The sequence below is a fragment of the Clytia hemisphaerica genome, unplaced genomic scaffold (assembly GCF_902728285.1).
Source record: "Clytia hemisphaerica strain Z4C2 unplaced genomic scaffold, Clytia hemisphaerica genome assembly, whole genome shotgun sequence".
Lineage (NCBI taxonomy): Eukaryota > Metazoa > Cnidaria > Hydrozoa > Leptothecata > Clytiidae > Clytia > Clytia hemisphaerica.
The window spans coordinates 567,038-584,843 of NW_027103716.1; the positions used below are offsets into that span (position 1 = coordinate 567,038).

The 17,806-nt window shown below is 37.0% G+C and overlaps 3 protein-coding genes and 1 long non-coding RNA gene across 4 annotated transcripts; all 4 read left to right on the top strand.

The window, feature by feature from the left end:
- Nucleotides 1-3,346: 3,346 nt before the first annotated feature.
- On the top strand, nt 3,347-7,407 carry LOC136804296 (uncharacterized). Its single transcript, XR_010846260.1, has 3 exons — nt 3,347-3,479; nt 7,119-7,181; nt 7,344-7,407. It is a non-coding gene; the product is annotated as an uncharacterized lncRNA (long non-coding RNA).
- Nucleotides 7,408-7,647: 240 nt separating this feature from the next.
- On the top strand, nt 7,648-11,286 carry LOC136804286 (nephrocystin-3-like). The gene has a single exon (XM_067060994.1). It carries the CDS (start codon nt 7,648-7,650, stop codon nt 11,284-11,286), a length of 3,639 nt encoding a protein of 1,212 aa, XP_066917095.1.
- Nucleotides 11,287-11,517: 231 nt separating this feature from the next.
- Nucleotides 11,518-12,351, top strand: LOC136804287 (uncharacterized). The gene has a single exon (XM_067060995.1). The coding sequence runs from the start codon at nt 11,518-11,520 to the stop codon at nt 12,349-12,351; it is 834 nt and encodes a 277-aa protein (XP_066917096.1).
- Nucleotides 12,352-12,705: 354 nt separating this feature from the next.
- On the top strand, nt 12,706-14,274 carry LOC136804288 (uncharacterized). The gene is made up of 4 exons (XM_067060996.1): nt 12,706-12,934; nt 12,985-13,579; nt 13,895-13,948; nt 14,070-14,274. The coding sequence occupies exons 1-3, from the start codon at nt 12,706-12,708 to the stop codon at nt 13,923-13,925; spliced, it is 855 nt and encodes a 284-aa protein (XP_066917097.1). The 3' UTR covers nt 13,926-13,948; nt 14,070-14,274.
- Nucleotides 14,275-17,806: the final 3,532 nt, after the last annotated feature.

The window sequence follows — 17,806 nt, forward strand, 5'->3', positions numbered from 1 at the left end:
ATAAACTGTATTCTCATTGTAGTGTCGGTCCCTTAATGATCGTTTCCCATCTACTTTAAGGGAGTTTAAGGCCACTACCCACTCAGCATTTTATGGTCCTAGGAGTTCCCAGTGCCGGCGAGGTAGTCAGCATATGCAGCATTTTTAACTCCTTGTCAAATCTTCTTGAAGGATCTCAAGCAGTGGCATCAATCCAACATAGAATGCACCCCCTGAGCTTAGGGGGGGGGCTAAACTATTTTTGCTTGATTGGGGGCTGTATTTTTCAAAAAATACTGGGGGCTAGCTTGCTAAGGGGGGCGTCTGAGTGTTGGGTAATAAAACTGGGGGCAGAGCTGATAGGTTGAAGATATTTTAAATTATGTTAAAAATCTATGCTGTAGGGAAGGTTTAATCTCCCTTGAAAATTGTTTTTTGCCTGCGGTGAAATTAATTCATCAAGAATTTGCATGCAAAACTTCTTTGATATTTTGCCTTGTGAAGGTGGGAGCTATTTTCCTTCGCCCCTTCCCTGAAAAATGCTGGGGGCTGAACCCCTCTGCACACTATGTCCAATTGCATATGCTGGCATTGCTGTGGGGTCGCCTTATGTGGTACCTTCTTGCATGCATTCTCCTTTCCTCCCATGAAGAAAAGTCTTGATGAAAAAATTAGGTTACACATCAGGTTAGAAACTTCATCATAGTACCCTTCATGTTCAGTCATTTGTTTGGTCATTTTCTGTCGACTAATGCGATCTAAAAATTATGGTAATTTTCAGTTTTAGGAAATTATAAGAAATTCTTTTCACTATAAGTTTTTTTTAAGAACTTCCAAAATTTTTTAAGCCTTAACATGTTCTTATTTTCGCCATTTTTTGAGCATTTTTGCCATTTTCAAAAGAAATCATGTACTTTAGAGTCTGCATAGCCTTAAATGTTCTTACCTTGTTCTTAACATTTTTGCCATCGAGGGCCTTATGTTCTTATATAGTTTGTTCTTATAAAAAACGTGTAGAGAATGTGCAAAAGCCTCCCGAAGAGCATTTTGACACCAGGATAAGGGGGAGGAGGGCGCTGACTTTTTGCAAAATCCCATTGACGTTACCCTGTAAGCATACCACTAATCATCAACCACTTTAAATAAATAATAAGATCCTTTTATATTTGTTTTTCATAGAAATGACAAAGAGGAAACGATGTAAATGACCTATCATTCAAGTCCATAGAAAATTGTATTTTATGAAAGAGTTCTTTAGTTGTAAGGGAAATAAATAAGGGTATAACATTTGTTTTGCCTAAAGGGAGCTCGGCCGCTCGGAATTCGGGATAATTTTGGAAAAACTAATTTTCAGGTAAATATTCTGGTTCGAAAACAATGAAATTCAAATCCCCAGCCCATAAATAACAAGGAAATATCAATCCTCATAGAGTTTTGGTCAGGAGTTAACAAAACCAGCATAACTCAAACGGGGGGAGGGGGCACTCAAGGTAAATGACTTACCATTCAGCCCTTAAGGGTATGCTTTTAAGGTCAAAAAAGCACTGTAAGGGTCGAAATGAGCGAAGATGATGCGAAAGTGCATTCTAAGGGGGTAAAAAGTGAAACCGGCAAAAATTTTTGAAAATGTGCATTTTTCTTACCTTAAAATTGACAAAAGTGTTCAGGAAAGTTCACTGTAAGCTAAGGGTTGGTTTTTCACTCAAATTTACTCAAACTTAATAATCATTTACTCAAATTTGACGAAATCAGACTGTAAGGGTTTGATTTCAAAATCTTCGAAGTCACCCTCAAATTTCCGCCCAAGATGGCTAGCAACGATGGTTGAATAACTCCTAGTATAAGAATAGTTTTACAAGATACTCCTAATTGGTAGATTATAGGAATCCAAGATCTTCTTTCCTTACCACTAGATGTAAATGTGTTTCATTTAATTTTCTTTGGAAAATACAATAAATTCGTCTAATTTTCTTTTTGGAGCATTTTCAAGACACTTTGCAATTTGAACTCTCATTCTCTTTTTCTTTTTTAATTTCAAATACCTCATTCTCAAATTTTCTAACTTTTAAAGAAATTCAAATTCTTTCGAAGTCACCCTCTAACTAGCCCAAGATGGCTGCACTACTCCTATGAGAATAGTTTTACAATAAACTCTTGATTGTGGTACTTTAATCGTAGAAATTTTAGCGAGACTAATTTTAGCGTTTTAGCGAGTTTTCCCTATTTTTGCTAAAATAGATCTCGCTAAAACACCCCGAATCGACAGATCGCTAAAATTTATCCGCGCGAAATTTCTGGTTATATTGCCTTGGATACATTTTTATCAATAGGAAGGGTTTCAGTGCAAAGGAATGCTAGAAAACGAATTCAGTCAAAAACATAATACGAGTATTTGCTTAAATTTATACACGCGAAATTTTTTGAAATCGCGATTCGCTAAAGTAAATCCAAAAAAAATCAAGACTTTGCTGACTTGCTAATATACGCTAAAATTAGTCTCGCTAAAATTTCTACGATTTAAGTAGATTATAATATATGATCTTCTTTCCTTGCCACTAGATTAGAAAAAATGGGCAATTTCGATTCAATTTGCTTTCAAAATTGTCTATTTCAAAGTATTTCATTTTTTACCTTTCTTGGAAAAATCAGCTTTGTGAAAGGAGCAGAAAATTGGGCTTCCGTGGCCAAAATATTAAGAACAAGTTAAGAATATTTTAAGGCTTTGTGGGCTCTAAAACACCTGTTTTCTTAGGAAAATGGATACCAAAATACTGAAAAAATGCTGAAAATAATAACACGTTAAGAACATTTTTAGGCTTGAAACTCGAAAAGTTAAGAACATCCTAAGACTTCAAAATTTTTAGATGTTCTTATAAAGAAACGGGTAATCATAATAGCATTATAAACTTAGATATGACTGTACTCTAAAAATTGATTAGTCTTCAGTTAAGTTGCAGCAATTCTAGCATCATCTAAAAGTATATGCGCGTTGATTAATAATACAACGAGTTTCAAACAACAGAAAAAATCGTCATGAGCCACTTAGTTATCAACCAGCAAGCCTATAGAGGATTTATCAAAGTAATAGTATATACAATTTGTTAATGAACTTTACAATAATAGCATTCGGTGTATAAAGCCATCATTAAAAGCTTTTCATGCAATCAATTAAACGATAGAAGTGAACTGGGAACTAAGTGCGTTGTCAATCTAAAAATCATTTCCTAAAAAATCGATTTTTCCGTACGCCTAGTTTTAATGATATGAATTTGTTTGTTGTTGATATCTTTTGCAGTACGTATACAGTATAAGAAATTATATAAGTGATAATTGCAAACAAGTATCATAGATATCAGGGACAAAGACAAAGAAGTAGAAACATTAAAAACAGCTCTTATTTTGTTGCTTTACCAGTATTGTTTACTCGAGAAGAGAAGACACGTCAAAATTATCGATTTGTTTTGCTTTCCTAATTGTGATCAATCAATCCATTGTATTAGGTGAGTCAATTTGATGCTATTATTTATCAATCTTCTACACTTATTCCATAAGAACATCCAAAATGTTTAAAGCTTCCGAATGTTCTTAACTTTTTGAGTTTGGTACTAAAATATGTTTTTTTGTGTAATTTCCGGGTATGGGTACTACCCTTGTCGAACGACGGGGGTGCTCCGCTGAGGTTCGAAAAAACCCTGAATGGGACTGAAATTCCAAAATGTTCACAAATGTTCTACTTTGTCCCCAAATTTTCCAAAAATAGGCACCCTACGAGGGACTGATTTTTCTATTTTGGTGTTTTTGCGACCCTACCTGGGACTCGTGGAGGTTAAAAAGGTACCCTGACCAGTGGAGCATCCCTGTAACCCATCTTGCCCTAGTACCCTCCCCCCGGGTGTGTAATGTCGGGTAAAGTTAAAATGCTGTTATTATTCTTAAAATTTTGGTCATCGAAATTAATATAAGCCTTCTTTTTCTTGTTCTTAATTTTTTTAGTTTTAAGTTAATGTTCTTAGCTTAAGCCATCGATACGAAGCCTTATGTTCTTATATAGTTTGTTGTTTAAAAAATAAGCTTACGATAAGGATAGGCCAACCTTATGTGCCCGGATCTATTTACGTTACTAGTGGACGTCATTCAAAAAGCAGACAATAACAAGATACTATCTGACGATCAGTAAGCATAAAACAGCCGATAATACACTGGGAACGACGTTTGGGATAGGCTTGGTGCAAACTGATAAGTCATGTATTTTTAGCGTGTAAAATCAAGCAAACAAACAGAAAAAAACTCAAACAAACAAATTTTATATTGAATCGGACCCCAAATTCCTCAAGCCAATGGTTTGCTTAACTCATGGTTCGGTGAGCTTGATGGGAGGGGCCAGAGTTCCGTCTAACTAGCGAGGGATGTTGACCCGACCTTGTAAAGAACTCTCCCCAAACTTTCCCGGTTGTGTCACGTTCATCAGTATTATAAAATAGTGATACAAGGGACGCTAGGTACGAGATTGATTAAATTCCACTTTCTAATCCAAGGAGTTCTGATGTGATGTTTTGCAACGACGGGAGCCGTCTAGTTCATTTAGAACGCTTTCATGCAATCAATTGTCGAATGCCTTTGCTGAGATCTGTAGGAATTATATCGCGCTTTCCTCAATGCTATTACCATTTAAAGAATCAAAAAAGGTGAGTATATATCATCACGTTACTAGCCATCGTAGACGAATTGGTTATTGAATGCATCAAGCAATTAGAAGCTCTTTTTTGTAAAGCCAAAGGAAAAACTACCAACAAAGCGGCATCTAATTCTTCAAGTCGGTGAAACTTTTCTTTCAGGTCTGCTCGTCTCCCATAACTGTTTTCGATTCGTTTGGGTTGGAGACGTAACCAACTACTGCTAGGTATCTCCTTTTGATAACTTGGAAATTTGACCGTAGAACTGTTGGTCAAGTGCGCTTTCCAGAAAACGTTTTTCACTCGTCTTAGCATTCGGGTATATCTTCCATGATCTATTTGCCATAGCCCAAGATTCACATCCATATGAAAAAAATTGATTCAAACGTAAGTTTTAATATGGGAGCACCAAACCCTTGTAAGTGAGTTCAGGGCACCCCAAACTTTGGCAATGCGTGTGTTTATTTCACGTGTTGCGTTGGTTTATCCACCGCCAAGGTAGAGGAAATCGTCAACCTTTTCTATCACGTCTCCAAATTAGTGAATGAATGGTATTGTTTTTTATGTTTTTTTTATGGATTGATGAGCATAACTTTCGTCTTCCCGGCATTATAAAGAAAAGGACCAACAGTCTGGGTGGCGATCCTGTCTCAGCTTTGAAGTTATTTCTCCGACGTTTTCTGTATAAGATAAATTCAATTTGGGCCAAACGACCGACTGGATGCCTCCACGTCCATAGTTTCCCCTCCGGTTTCTGGAACCGTGCCCTGCCAGCTAGAAGGTGTTGGTGTTTTTGTAGAAATCTTTCAATCAATTCGCCATTTCGGATGGCAACTTGATGATAAGAAAGTTTGCTAGTTATCCGTGCACTAAAATCTTTCCACAATGATGAGGTTAATTAGTGAGGTATCGTCCTTATCCCGTTACTCAATTGTTCGTAGAAATATTCAACTTCCTCAATTGAAGCCTGATTATGAGGCGAGTATAGCTGATAATAACCGTTTTCGAGTTACCAGAGCAGACAGCAATCGTTCAACTTTTTGATGGAAATAAGTGATGGTAGTAAACTCTTCTGGACTGTGATGTCGTTTTTGTATGCCGATGCTGCAAATAGAATGCTTTTACCGAGATCATAACTAATTATTTTAGGTCGTTTTCATTGTAAAAGAAACGATACTCTTGAATATAAATCAGTTACAGGTTGAATTTGTGAATGTGTAGATCAAGCTCATCACGAGCAAAGTTCGATTTAAGTGAGCGATAAGTTTGAGTCTCAATGTTGTAAAATCTTTTAATTGAAAGATCCCTTTTATGGACGAGAGGTTAGAGTTGGGCCGTTTATTTTTAAGATTTAGGCAAGAATCATCATCATTTATTCGAGCGGTTTTATTTACGTTACTGATAGACGGCAAAGAATAACAATATTATCTGGCGCTAAAAGTAATCAAGTAACAAAAGCTGATAATACGGAGGAAACGAGGTTGTTAGTGCTAAATTATCTTTTCAAACGTACTTAAATGTTGGATTTGAACATTGGTTAAAAATGGTAGGTAGAACAAAGATCAGTGCACAATTAAATCAAATGGACTTAAATTTCTGTTTTGCTGCCTTAGGTGGGCTGGAAAAAGTTGAAAACCTGGGTTCAGACTTTATTATTGCCATTGCAGGAGTGAACAAGGAGGCGCTCATAGCTTTACGCAATATATTGAACGCAAATATCTCGAATTTTTGCGTGTTTGTCTTTGTGTTGTTAGTATCGTCCCGGTTATATGTTTTCCGAAAAATTTGCTACCCGGTTAGCTTTTATAAGCTAGCATAGGCGATATAGCTGTTCTCTTTGAGCAAGCGCAGCGGACGTTTTTCAAAGTAATACAAAGTAAATAGGGATGACAAATAATATGAGCTCATTCATGGTGGCCCATGAGAGTGCCAGGTAATGTGGTATCGATAATTAGTTCTTAGAAAGTAAACACAGGATGGCTGAGCGTACGATGTAACTATTTTTCTGATAAGCATTTAGAAAACGAATCGATAAATCTTGATAGACAGTGATATACCGTTCGGTAATTAGTTCTTTCAAAGTAAACAAACGATTGCGTACAAAAACATTCTATAAAAGGCTTTTAAAACGTTAGCACTTTGCATAGTAAAAGGATTCTAGGTCAATTGCCCTCCGGAGAACTGCCCCCGGACAAATGCTCCCCCCCGGACAAATACCCCACAGACAATGGCCTTCCTGGGCAATTACCAAAACTCTCTTTAATAATGTTCTCTTTACTTATTAAATTCATCGCCTATATTTTGAGCTAGCTCTCTCTTTACGAAAATTTATTTCGATTATTCGGGGGTAATTGTCCCTGGGAGTAATTGTTCGGGGGGAAATTGTCCCTGGGCAATTGTCGCGGAGGGTAATTGTCCTGTCACCAGTAAAAGCTACGCCTAGCAATAGTTTTATACTTGTTATAGGATTCCAGGACAATTACGATACAACGGTAAAGGACGACAAATTGAGAGCACCAGAACAAAAAGGTAACAAGATGACTCATTATATTTCATTATATTTCGGCCTTCATGTTTTTAAGTCTGCGACTGCAGTCGGAGACGACACAAAGGCTCTTCTTTACATAGCTATCTACCAGAAAGTAGAGGAAGGCTTCACTCTAAATAGTTACAGTTTTATATTTGTCATAGGTTTCCAGCATAATCCCGAATACAACGACGTAAAGAACGGAAATTGAAAATTTTAGAACAAAAAGGTAGAGATGACTCGTTTCTTGTTAGCCTTCATGTTTTCACTTTTTTTCTACGTCATTCTAGTCCCTTTTTTGCGAATCGAGATACATAAATTTATCAAAGACAGCTGATGATTGTATTAAGATGAAACTTAGATTACTATGAAGAAAATTGCATTTTTTTTTCTTGAAGCACTCTTGAAGCATCGCTTAACCTTTAATACATGTCAAAAACAGCATACTAATGAATTATTTTCAGCATGATGGAAGAGAAACCAGAATTGGTGGCTACTGAAGATGAAATACGTTATTACAAATGTCAAAAATTACGCGGGAAGTTCGACGAGAAACTTCAGGAGAAAGTATTTGATGAAATGCAAACTGAAGATCCTCAGGAAATCTACAAATTCTTTGAAACCAAGAAAAAGCAAATCCTAAAATGCAGGAAAAACAAGAGCATCAATGCTGACCAGTTTAACCTTCTCCTACCATCGAACGGCGAAACAAATGTTAAACTGTTCGATACAAGTTTGCTGATTTTTGTACTGACAGAGTTTTTCAATAGCGAGCATCATATTCTGCAGAAAATCCGAAACTGGTTGCAACATAAAACACCACCTGAACTCGACGAGCAACAATTCAACGATATCTTTGATGCAGTCGAGAAACCTTTGATGGATTTAGGAGTACCAAAGGAGGATTTGGAAAGAATAAAGAAAATGAGAGTGATGGATGCTGAAGCGAAAAGATTGCTGAAAATCAAATCCTTCAATTACAACTGTCAACCTCCTGTTGCCAACCATCACCATCGTGAAGCAGTTATTGATAACATCCATGCAGCAATGCTTCTACAACATGCAGATGACACAAAGTTTGGAGTTGTTGTCAGTGGATTACCAGGTTGCGGAAAATCTGAAGCAGCTAAAGTCTACTGGAAAACCTTCCAAAAGAAGTATTACGAGGACGCAGTCTGTTGGGTAAATTGTAATGACTATATGTCTATGCTGAAATCCTTTGGCGATATTGCTGACCGATGCGGAATCAACACCAAAAAACCTGACGGATCGTACAGAAAGTTAGAGGAGATTGCGGACCTTGTGTACAGGTTCTTTAGTACGGAACAAGAAGAAAACATTCCAAGGAAAATTCTATTCATCTTCGATAACGCTGATGACCAAAATGACGTTGGTAAATTCATTCCAACGGCAAACTATGATGCAATACACATGCTAATCACATCACAGTGTCAAGTATGGGATCCACGTTTCCGAGTTATCAAGCTAGATGTTTTCACAGTTGAAGAATCTCAAATCTTTCTTCAACAAAATATCAAACGGGATGAAACAGAATCCACGACCAAGCAACTCTATGAAATGCTCGGGTGTCATCCTTTGGGTATGCAACAAGCAGTATCCTACATTAACGAGCATGGCATTGATATAGAAACTTACATTACTGAGTTCAAAAAAAGACAAAAGGAGTACATGTCAAAGGAATCGGATCAGATCGGAAAAGCGACCGTTTACACCACCTTATCGTTAGCTTACGAGAGAATCGAGAACGAAGGAGACAGCGCCATTATCCAGCTAATCAACATCATTGCATATCTAGATGGAAGAGATATCAAGAAAGGTCTCTTACTCAAATGTGTCAACGAAGACGTATCAACCTTGAACAACATACTCCATTTTTTATCAAAGTATTCAATCATTAATATCTCATTGTCAAATAGCAACACTTCGTATGCTGAACAGCAACTAACGTGTCATTCCTTAACACAAGCATTCTTGAAAGTTCACCAAATTGATAAACATGAAGAAATAATACAAAGGGTTGGAGCAGTTTTCATCGAAGATCTTAAGAGATGTAAAAATGAAAACCTGAAGATGGATGGATATTTCTGGTATCAGCATTTCCATCATATTTGCAATGGTGATCAAGATAGTGCACTCTTAATGGAATTCAAAGAACGTCAAGTATTACTAATTGATTTATTCAAAACAAACGGAGACATTCAGAGACTTCAATTTTTTATCGAACAGATTTTAAACAATTTACTCGAAAAACATGATGATGACCATCATGTAGTGTTACAAACGCAACACAATATTGCGTTCTGCTTACAAGAAACCGGTAAAACGAAAGAAGCTCTCGAAATTTACCGAAAAGTGGAAGAGAAGCAGCTGACAACACTTGGCAGTGATCATCAAAGTGTGTTGACAACGCAACACAATATTGCGCAATGCTTACAAAAAAACGGTAAAACGAAAGAAGCTCTCGAAATTTACCGACAAGTGGAACAGAAGCAGCTGACAACATTTGGCAGTGATCATCCAGAATTGTTGACAACGCAACACAATATTGCGCAATGCTTACAAAAAAACGGTAAAACGAAAGAAGCTCTCGAAATTTACCGACAAGTGGAACAGAAGCAGCTGACAACACTTGGCAGTGATCATCAAAGTGTGTTGACAACGCAACACAATATTGCGCAATGCTTACAAAAAAACGGTAAAACGAAAGAAGCTCTCCAAATTTACCGAAAAGTGGAAGAGAAGCAGCTGACAACACTTGGCAGTGATCATCAAAGTGTGTTGACAACGCAACACAATATTGCGCAATGCTTACAACAAACCGGTAAAACGAAAGAAGCTCTCGAAATTTACCAACGAGTTGAAAAGAAGAAGCTGACAACACTTGGCAGTGATCATCCAAGTGTGTTGACAACGCAACACAATATTGCGCAATGCTTACAACAAACCGGTCAAACGAAAGAAGCTCTCGAAATTTACCGACGAGTGGAACAGAAGAAGTTGACAACACTTGGCAGTGATCATCCAGATGTGTTGATAACGCAACACAATATTGCGCAATGCTTACAAGAAACCGGTAAAACGAAAGAAGCTCTCGAAATTTACCGAAAAGTGGAAGAGAAGCAACTGACAACACTTGGCAGTGATCATCCAAGTGTGTTGAGAACGCAACACAATATTGCACAATGCTTACAACAAACCGGTAAAACGAAAGAAGCTCTCGAAATTTACCGAAAAGTGGAAGAGAAGCAACTGACAACACTTGGCAGTGATCATCAAAGTGTGTTGATAACGCAACACAATATTGCACAATGCTTACAACAAACCGGTAAAACGAAAGAAGCTCTCGAAATGTACCAACGAGTGGAACAGAAGCAGCTAAAAACATTTGGCACTGATCATCCAGATGTGTTGATAACGCAACACAATATTGCACGATGCTTACAACAAAACGGTAAAACGAAAGAAGCTCTCGAAATTTACCGAAAAGTGGAAGAGAAGCAACTGACAACACTTGGCAGTGATCATCCAAGTGTGTTGACAACGCAACACAATATTGCACAATGCTTACAACAAACTGGTAAAACAAAAGAAGCTCTCAAAATGTACCAACGAGTGGAACAGAAGCAGCTAAAAACATTTGGCACTGATCATCCAGATGTGTTGATAACGCAACACAATATTGCGCAATGCTTACAACAAACCGGTAAAACAAAAGAAGCTCTCGAAATGTACCAACGAGTGGAACAGAAGCAGCTAAAAACATTTGGCACTGATCATCCAGATGTGTTGAAAACGCAACACTGTATTGCGCAATGCTTACAGCAAACCGGTCACACGAAAGAAGCTCTCGAAATTTACCGAAAAGTGGAAGAGAAGCAGCTGACAACACTTGGCAGTGATCATCAAAGTGTGTTGACAACGCAACACAATATTGCGCAATGCTTACAAAAAAACGGTAAAACGAAAGAAGCTCTCGAAATTTACCGACAAGTGGAACAGAAGCAGCTGACAACATTTGGCAGTGATCATCCAGAATTGTTGACAACGCAACACAATATTGCGCAATGCTACAAAAAAAAACGGTAAAACGAAAGAAGCTCTCGAAATTTACCGACAAGTGGAACAGAAGCAGCTGACAACACTTGGCAGTGATCATCAAAGTGTGTTGAACAACGCAACACAATATTGCGCAATGCTTACAAAAAAACGGTAAAACGAAAGAAGCTCTCCAAATTTACCGAAAAGTGGAAGAGAAGCAGCTGACAACACTTGGCAGTGATCATCAAAGTGTGTTGACAACGCCACACATATTGCGCAATGCTACAACAAACCGGTAAAACGAAAGAAGCTCTCGAAATTTACCGAAAAGTGGAGGAAGAGAAGCAGCTGACAACACTTGGCAGTGATCATCAAAGTGTGTTGACAACGCAACACAATATTGCGCAATGCTTACAACAAACCGGTAAAACGAAAGAAGCTCTCGAAATTTACCAACGAGTTGAAAAGAAGAAGCTGACAACACTTGGCAGTGATCATCCAAGTGTGTTGACAACGCAACACAATATTGCGCAATGCTTACAACAAACCGGTCAAACGAAAGAAGCTCTCGAAATTTACCGACGAGTGGAAGAGAAGCAGCTGACAACACTTGGCAGTGATCATCAAAGTGTGTTGACAACGCAACACAATATTGCGCAATGCTTACAACAAACCGGTAAAACGAAAGAAGCTCTCGAAATTTACCGAAAAGTGGAAGAGAAGCAACTGACAACACTTGGCAGTGATCATCAAAGTGTGTTGACAACGCAACACAATATTGCGCAATGCTTACAACAAACCGGTAAAACGAAAGAAGCTCTCGAAATTTACCAACGAGTTGAAAAGAAGAAGCTGACAACACTTGGCAGTGATCATCCAAGTGTGTTGACAACGCAACACAATATTGCGCAATGCTTACAACAAACCGGTCAAACGAAAGAAGCTCTCGAAATTTACCGACGAGTGGAACAGAAGAAGTTGACAACACTTGGCAGTGATCATCCAGATGTGTTGATAACGCAACACAATATTGCGCAATGCTTACAAGAAACCGGTAAAACGAAAGAAGCTCTCGAAATTTACCGAAAAGTGGAAGAGAAGAGAAGCAACTGACAACACTTGGCAGTGATCATCCAAGTGTGTTGAGAACGCAACACAATATTGCCACAATGCTTACAACAAACCGGTAAACCGAAAGAATGCTCTCGAAATTTACGAAAAAGTGGAAGAGAAGCAGCTGACAACACTTGGCCAGTGATTATCAAAGTGTGTTGATAACGCAACACACTATTGCACACTGCTTACAACCAAACCGGGTAAAACGAAGAAGACGCTTCGAAATTTACCGAAAAAGTGGAAGAGAAGCAGCTGACAACACTTGGCAGTGATCATCAAAGTGTGTTGATAACGCAACACAATATTGCACAATGCTTACAACAAACCGGTAAAACGAAAGAAGCTCTCGAAATGTACCAACGAGTGGAACAGAAGCAGCTAAAAACATTTGGCACTGATCATCCAGATGTGTTGATAACGCAACACAATATTGCACGATGCTTACAACAAAACGGTAAAACGAAAGAAGCTCTCGAAATTTACCGAAAAGTGGAAGAGAAGCAACTGACAACACTTGGCAGTGATCATCCAAGTGTGTTGACAACGCAACACAATATTGCACAATGCTTACAACAAACTGGTAAAACAAAAGAAGCTCTCGAAATGTACCAACGAGTGGAACCGAAGCAGCTAAAAACATTTGCACTGATCATCCAGATGTGTTGATAACGCAACACAATATTGCGCAATGCTTACAACAAACCGGTAAAACAAAAGAAGCTCTCGAAATGTACCAACGAGTGGAACAGAAGCAGCTAAAAACATTTGGCACTGATCATCCAGATGTGTTGATAACGCAACACAATATTGCGCAATGCTTACAACAAACCGGTCAAACAAAAGAAGCTCTCGAAATTTACCGACGAGTGGAACAGAAGCAGCTAAAAACATTTGGCACTGATCATCCAGATGTGTTGATAACGCAAAGTCATATGGCAGATTCTTTGGTAGATATTGAACAGAAGGAGGAAGCCGTTGTCATTTACAAACAGGTCGCGTCAAAACAATTGAACGTTCTTGGTGAACAACACCCAAACTTACTCACCACGAAATACAATTTAGCTGTTTGCTTAAACAAAATGGGACGAATTGAAGAAGCTTTGGAGATATTTAGAGAAGTGGAGCAAGTGGAAATGACAACACTTGACGAAAACCATCCATCATTGGTGAGAACCAAGGAGTTCATCGAAATGTGCTTGGAAGATTTGAAATCAAGTAATAAAAGGTTAGTTTATCATAAAAATGGAGGTCTTATTCAGATTTTGTGGTGATATCTGAAATACCGAGACAAGGTTCTGTAATGATGTCATTCATCAATCATAAATACTTCAAATGATGATGGCAAGAATTTTTAAGCATTTTGCGCAGTTTTACGTTACTTTACTCAGATTCAAGTTTTTGGTGCGACATTGAAAGTATTCTCACGGAAGGAAAATTTCAAATGATGGACTGATTTTGTGAAGATTGACAATCAAATATTAAATGTATTATCTTTAAGTTATCCGTTTATATTTATTGCGTTTAAATGCTTTTTTTTTAGTGTCCTGAAGAGCCGATGTGTTATTGTATGAGCCTGAAAGAAGATGAGGCACACGTAAGAGAAACTTTTTGTGTTTTCCATAATTATAGAGTCTTTCTTAGTTTAAAACCTCCATCGTCCAATATTTCTAAAATAATGGACGATTTCATTAAAAACCATTCACGATTTGTTTCAGAATTTTCCACTGCCACGCTTTATGCAGTATTCCAAAGAACAGCAAAAATAATCGGATGGCTGCACAACTAATTCGATAAATGAACGAACAAAAGTATACTTCACCAGAAACGTTTTGTTATTGTGGTATAAAGACTTTCCAGCAAAGAAATAAAGAGTATTTAAATTCAAAATATCAAACTGTGACAAAAGGTAAAATTGAAGTGAAGATATCATTGATTGATAAACAATGAACGAGAAGACAATAGGCTTCACCGTCTAAGCTGTCGACTGTAGTTTCTATGCCCCTTCAAACGGTATTTTGATGGAGAATTTTTTGTTGAAAAACTTTCAATGCAACATAAATTGATGATCAAAATGGAAAGTTTCTTTAATCTGAAGAAAGCTTTCTGATTCAGATTCGTTAAATGAAACTATTAATGCGAACCAAATGAACAAAATAAACATTTTCTATTATTTTTATATTAAACTTGTAATGTATTCTAAAATTATATTATACAATTTGGTTAATATTTTGGTGGTATGAAGAATACTCTCATGTTGAAAATTCTTGGTATCAGGATTTATTTCAAACAACACGTTGGGAACTTTTTATGGATGTATCTCTTACAATAGACTCTTACAATAGAATTACGATAGAATTCAGTCGGTCTATGGACGATCAGTATTTTCCACCGTCTCTTAATTGTTGAATTGTCCTTGATATTCATCCACTTTTGAGATCGTCCAGATTTTCTACGAGCACTGCCAATTATACTTATATTAGGCCGTGGCCAGTGGATGGTTAAATATTCAAAAATAAAGAAGAAAAGAAATAGCAATTTGTGTTTGAAAAAAAGTGAAACGTTTTGAGACTTTTGAAAAACTTTTTCCTGAAAAAATTCTGGTCTGTAAGTCCTTGACTTTATCGATTGTTTTATTTAAAAGGTAGACTGGAGTCGTTTATAATGCATGTAATACTAATAATAAACACAAATAATGATACGGGATTTAGTTTGTATAAACGACTGGAAGAATCCGGTGTTCCAGCCTTATAGATACCGGGGCGAGCTACGCAGAAACTTGCGTAGCGAGAAAACAATTACCGTAAGAATATTTTTGGATGATTTTCGCCAAAAAGTTAAGAATACCATGATGAAATGAAAAAACACCATTCTTATAAAAAAAAGCGTGTATGGGTATTTGAGATTTGAAGTTTAGTATATGTTGACATTATTTCGAAGTATTTACTTACATAAATTTGCACTATTTACTCACGGGTAGAAAGGATAAATATTTTTTTCTGTAGCGTATTTTTTCACATGACGATTGAAAGTATGTGAAATATCATTTTGTTTTTACTGTAAACACTTTAATAAATAAGCAAATAATTTGTTGTTGTTTTTTGTGATACGTTTGATGTGGAAGTTTTAAATTTACTGAATTGCTCTTTCTGTGTTGGATATCGCAGGTTTGTTATAAATTTTTATTAGTTATTTTAGATAAATGATGTACCCCGGGGGGGGGGGGGTACTAGGGCAAAATGGGTTACGGGGATGCTCCGCTGGTTAGGGTACCTTTTTAAACCTCCACGAGTCCCAGGTAGGGTCGCAAAAACACCAAAATAGAAAAATTAGTCCCTCGTAGGGTGCCTATTTTTGGAAAATTTGGGGAAAAAGTAGAAAATTTGAGAAAATTTTGGAATTTCAGTCCCATTCAGGGTCACTTTTTTCGCAAATTTCGAGTCCCACGTAGGGTCCATTTTTCGAACCTCAGCGGAGCACCCCCGTCGGTCCACAAGGGTAGTACCCCCCCCGGGTGATGTACATATATTTCCTGTTTCCTATGTGAAGAAGGTATTCGGAAGAACCAAAGAGGATGTATATACATAACCATTGATAGCTTTTGATCCACAAATGATTTACACCAAATTTAGTTGCCTCGAGTTGTTACCTAGGATCAGTCCTTTCACTTTCTAGACCTTATTGTGACCATCGATCAAAGATGCAGTTAAATCATGTAAAATCGTTTTTCTATCAGTCGTTACTGCAAAATAAAAACTCATGAAAAAACAATTTTATTTAAATTTTCAATTTCATTTAAAACAATATTTGTATTTTTCAGGATTTCATGCCCATAATTGGCCCAGCGCTAGCGAGTGTAGCGAGTGGGCCTTTAAAGAGAGTGTCACTATTTTTTTTCCGTGTTTCCTTCTGTGTGTCCGTTTTGGTAGAAACGGCGCTTTATACCAGTAACACACTTTTTGCCGTCTGGAGAGGGAAAAGCTTGCGAAAGTCGGGTACTGGCTAAAAAAGATATATTTTCTGATTTCGCGCTCCTTAAACAACAAACGTTTTCAAAACAAAACAGATACAAGATGGCGGTTGAAGCGAGGAGATTGATTTCATGTGTTGATTCTTACTTTCTTGAACATTTTCTTTGCTTTAGTGGTCAAGAGACTTTCAAACCAAAGAAACTTTGTAGTGATTTTTTTTTTGTAAACTTTTTCAACATTCTGTCATATGTTATAGTTTTCATAAAGCTTTCTCTTTCTGAGTGAAAATTCTATACCTTAAATCAATTTCTGACTTTCACTTTTAGTTTCTTGTTTTCAAAAAGACTTGATTCTGGAATTTGCTGATGAACACTAAAATGGAGTTCATGTGTAAATTATAGCAAGATTGGAACTTTTTCAATCATACTACGTGTGAAAATGGTTATTTCTAGATCTGTCTCGTTTAACGAATTGGTGGCTTGATTTTTCAAACTCAACACGGAATTATTTCAAATACCGATATTAAATGGAATATGGCAATGGAGACTAAAATGCAGCTCATGTGTAAATTTGAACAAGATTGGAACTTTTTCCATGATGCTACGTGTGAAAATGGTTATATATTTCTAAGTCTGTCTCGTTTAACGAATTGGTGGCTTGATTTTTCAAACTCGACACGGAATTATTTCAAATACGGATTAAATGGAATATGGCAATGGAGACTAAACTGCAGCTCATGTGTAAATTTGAACAAGATAGGAACTTTTTCCATGATGCTACGTGTGAAAATGGTTATATATTTCTAGATCTGTCTCGTTCAACGAATTGGTGGCTTGATTTTTCAAACTCGACACAGAATTATTTCAAATACCGATTAAATGGAATATGGCAATGGAGACTAAACTGCAGCTCATGTGTAAATTTGAACAAGATTGGAACTTTTTTCATGATGCTACGTGTGAAAATGGTTATTTATTTCTAGATCTGTCTCGTTCAACGAATTGGTGGCTTGATTTTTCAAACTCGACACAGAATTATTTCAAATACCGATTAAATGGAATATGGCAATGGAGACTAAACTGCAGCTCATGTGTAAATTTGAACAAGATTGGAACTCTTTTCATGATGCTACGTGTGACAATGGTTATATATTTCTAGATCTGTCTCGTTCAACGAATTGGTGGCTTGATTTTTCAAACTCGACACAGAATTATTTCAAATACCGATTAAATGGAATATGGCAATGGAGACTAAACTGCAGCTCATGTGTAAATTTGAACAAGATTGGAACTTTTTCCATGATGCTACGTGTGAAAATGGTTATATATTTCTAGATCTGTCTCGTTCAACGAATTGGTGGCTTGATTTTCAAACCCGACACAGAATTATTTCAAATACCGATTAAATGGAATATGGCAATGGAGACTAAACTGCAGCTCATGTGTAAATTTGAACAAGATTGGAACTTTTTCCATGATGCTACA

Coding starts and splice junctions, on each gene's coding strand:
- LOC136804288 (XM_067060996.1), top strand. CDS start 12,706: ATGTACCAACGAGTGGAACAGAAGCAGCTAAAAACATTTGGCACTGAT. Junction 12,935..12,984: donor ACAATGCTTACAACAAACTG/GTAAAACAAAAG, acceptor GAACCGAAGCAG/CTAAAAACATTTGCACTGAT. Junction 13,580..13,894: donor TTGAAATCAAGTAATAAAAG/GTTAGTTTATCA, acceptor CTTTTTTTTTAG/TGTCCTGAAGAGCCGATGTG.
- LOC136804286 (XM_067060994.1), top strand. CDS start 7,648: ATGGAAGAGAAACCAGAATTGGTGGCTACTGAAGATGAAATACGTTAT.
- LOC136804287 (XM_067060995.1), top strand. CDS start 11,518: ATGCTACAACAAACCGGTAAAACGAAAGAAGCTCTCGAAATTTACCGA.